Here is a 3,134-nt window from a genome sequence, read left to right on the forward strand (position 1 = left end):
CGCAGCAAGCCCCACCCCACCCCCATCCCCACCCACCACTATCACAACCGTATAAAGTCAAGTCACGCCATCCAAAATATCTTTGGTTAACAATCATGCTATAGACAGTATAGAAACGAGGAGAAATTTTAATAATCGCAGCATAAAAACTGGGGTTTATGTATAATGTGTGCGAGCATATATGTATATATATTATATATTATATATATATAAAAACACATACATACAAACACACACACACACATACATACAGATATATATATATATATATATATATATATATATATATATATATATATATATATATATATATATATATATATATATATATATATCTCCAAGGTGATCGAGCACTCTACATGGTGAAAGAAAAATGAAATTATATATATATATATATATATATATATATATATATTGTATGCACACGACAGCAATTTACAATTACATGCCTTGATATCAAATTATGGTGTCATATTTCATGTCAACTCCAATTTCACGATAAAGATATATGAATTTAGTATGTCCAGAGGATCATCACAGGATGTAGATGACTTATAGATGACTTTATGATTACTCGACAATCTTATATGAACCCATCGCACAATTATATTCATCTTCTGTCGTTCGTCGACTGACTACCGAGTGAAAGAAGACTCTCTCCTGAACACCTTCACGTTACGATCTGGGAGCCGTTTTGTTATATTACAAGTCATGACATTATTACTCATGCAGTGTTCTATGCACGTATATATGCAGATATTGTTTAAATAAACATTCTCCCATGCAAGTGTGTAAATGATGTCCTTTCCACGCATTGCACGTACTATGCTAGTGTTAATACTACGTCCCAGACTTGTGTGGTCTTCCACAACTATCCCCATGACCGTACCGACACGTTTAATACCTCGGTCGTTATCGGTCATCTCCACTTGCCTTTATTTTTGGCCAAGATCTTAGATAAACATTGGCATCATCATACGGCACTGTTTTCTCAGCAGTTAGCTTTGAAGTCAAGGGCCGTGCCAAACCATATGTACTATGAAGAGTAGCAACGGAGTCCATTATTGATGCGAACCAGATTTTCTTGAAGCCATCATTCACAAACTTACTTAGTACTGCAGCTTAGTATATACTTTTTTGGTCTTAGGCTTACATACGTTATCTCTCTTATCTCGAATATGCATAGGGGGGATTACATTAAAAGTTTAAAATTGCAGTCTTTCAGTGTAATATTAAGTGGTCCAAACATACGATTTGTTGGCTTGGGACCTATCTATTTCAATATTAATACTCTGAGTCTTTGTACATGCATGGGCAGCACTGATACCAAGCTGGGGATTGTGTATGGAATAACTGGTATACCTGTTTATATCAATAAGCCGTTGGTTAAACACAACTTTATCGCCAATTATTCACTATATCCTATCCCGTAGCAAACCAGGGACGTCAAAATATGATCATATTTTATGTTTTCAACAGACCAGAGAAAAATAATTCAATGCTTGACGATATAATATAGCGGATTCAATTTTATAACCATCAGAACGGAGCATCAACGGTTCGCTGACAAAAATATGTATATATAATATATGTAAGAGAAAATCAAACTGACCGAAATTAGCTGCAGAAAATGTAGAAAAGTGGCATCCTACAAATGTTTACAAGACTGGAATACGTACATCTGTGAAGGTTTAACAAAATGGTGAGCAAATATTGACAGGTGAAAGAGCAGAAAAAACTGTTTATGATATACCATATGTATAACACAGCCTTATTCATATTTGCTTTAAGTGTTCTGTTTTGTAAGTAAACGTACATACGATCTAATTTCTGGTTTGAATAGCCAGAAATTCATCATGTGTTGATTTAAGGTTGGTAGTGTTATTCTAGCTTATTTTATGTGTAACTGTTCTCAAAAGCTGGTGTACTGTACTAGCAATGTTTATACAAAAACAATACAATATACACATTTGTTCCAATACACACCCGTTAAACTGTTTGAGTTGTAACAGTATGTAATGTCTTTTCCTTGTTTTTTTCGAAAGTATATAGAATGATAACTCGAAGCTGGGGATTTTGTTTTGCAGCTGTACATGTAGTGATGTAAATGTCACATGTCTAGGGTGACAAGAACATCGATGAATAATCGATTTCACTTACTATATTTGTATTTCAGTGAAGACTTGTTGGTGCAGTTTCTACATATCGGCGTGGCAGGAAACTCCTTACATATATCACAGCTAATGCAATTGTGTACGTTTTTGTCGTAAACCCATCCGTCGTTACAGCCTTTGACTTTTTCTTGCTCTGCCTCAGGTATGGAGGCTAACGCATTCAAAACCAACAAAGCGTTGAACGTCGCCACAAACACGTACATGTTTAGAGGTGAAGGAGATATTCCCATGCCTTTGTCCCTGGTGCTGTGGGTAGTAGCCAGTACCGAGTACCACGCTTCAAAAGAGTGGATGTTCAAGCTAGTACACTGCTCACTGTTACACTGTGTCGGTAGTCAAAAGTTTGAAACACAACATGCCAAATGTGCTGATTTTGCTAGACCTTCGACGTAAATGTTGCACAATTGACAATCTGGTATTATAGTTATTTTACATCAAAAACAAATAAAGGTGTCATAAATATGCCACGACCTTGTCATGAGTGCGCATGTACAGTAAAGTGTACACTCCTCCCGTTTTCTTGATTTCCATATAAATAATTTTCTCGCGATGAAATGCCAACTTAAGGCTTTTTCGAAAGTGCTATCGTCTCCGATACATCCACGGTAAAACGAATATTGTTTTCCGGTGCCAAGGTATTGAACCGTGCGCTGCGCTTCACAACAGGATGCGAAGTCAACGCACGATGAATAGTATACACTCAAACTTACAGTTGCAGCCCCCTCAAGCTGAAAGAATGTGTAAAATTTCTTCGGAAGGTCATCCCATCATACTGCATAACGTCAATCGAAACGGTGATAGTGATCCTATACGGGAAAGCATGAAGCCTGATACACGTTTGTTGTCTCTAGTCGGTGTGTTTGGCGTAATCATTAGAGCCGTCGTGTGATGAGAATGTAAATTAGATTAGATGGAGACGTACAGCTATATGAAATGTTGGGATAATATTACAGTTAAAGT

The 3,134-nt window shown here is 36.6% G+C and overlaps 1 protein-coding gene across 1 annotated transcript in view; it reads right to left on the bottom strand.

The window, feature by feature from the left end:
* Positions 1 to 2,678, bottom strand: part of LOC144432837 (neuronal acetylcholine receptor subunit alpha-10-like) — an 80,263-nt gene extending 77,585 nt beyond the window's left edge. The window contains exon 1 of the mRNA XM_078121132.1: positions 2,184 to 2,678. Within this exon, the coding sequence (XP_077977258.1) occupies positions 2,184 to 2,404 (221 nt within the window). The 5' untranslated portion in view covers positions 2,405 to 2,678. The remainder of the gene's footprint in view (positions 1 to 2,183) is intronic.
* Positions 2,679 to 3,134: the final 456 nt, after the last annotated feature.

Source organism: Glandiceps talaboti, chromosome 3 (genome assembly GCF_964340395.1).
Source record: "Glandiceps talaboti chromosome 3, keGlaTala1.1, whole genome shotgun sequence".
Lineage (NCBI taxonomy): Eukaryota > Metazoa > Hemichordata > Enteropneusta > Spengelidae > Glandiceps > Glandiceps talaboti.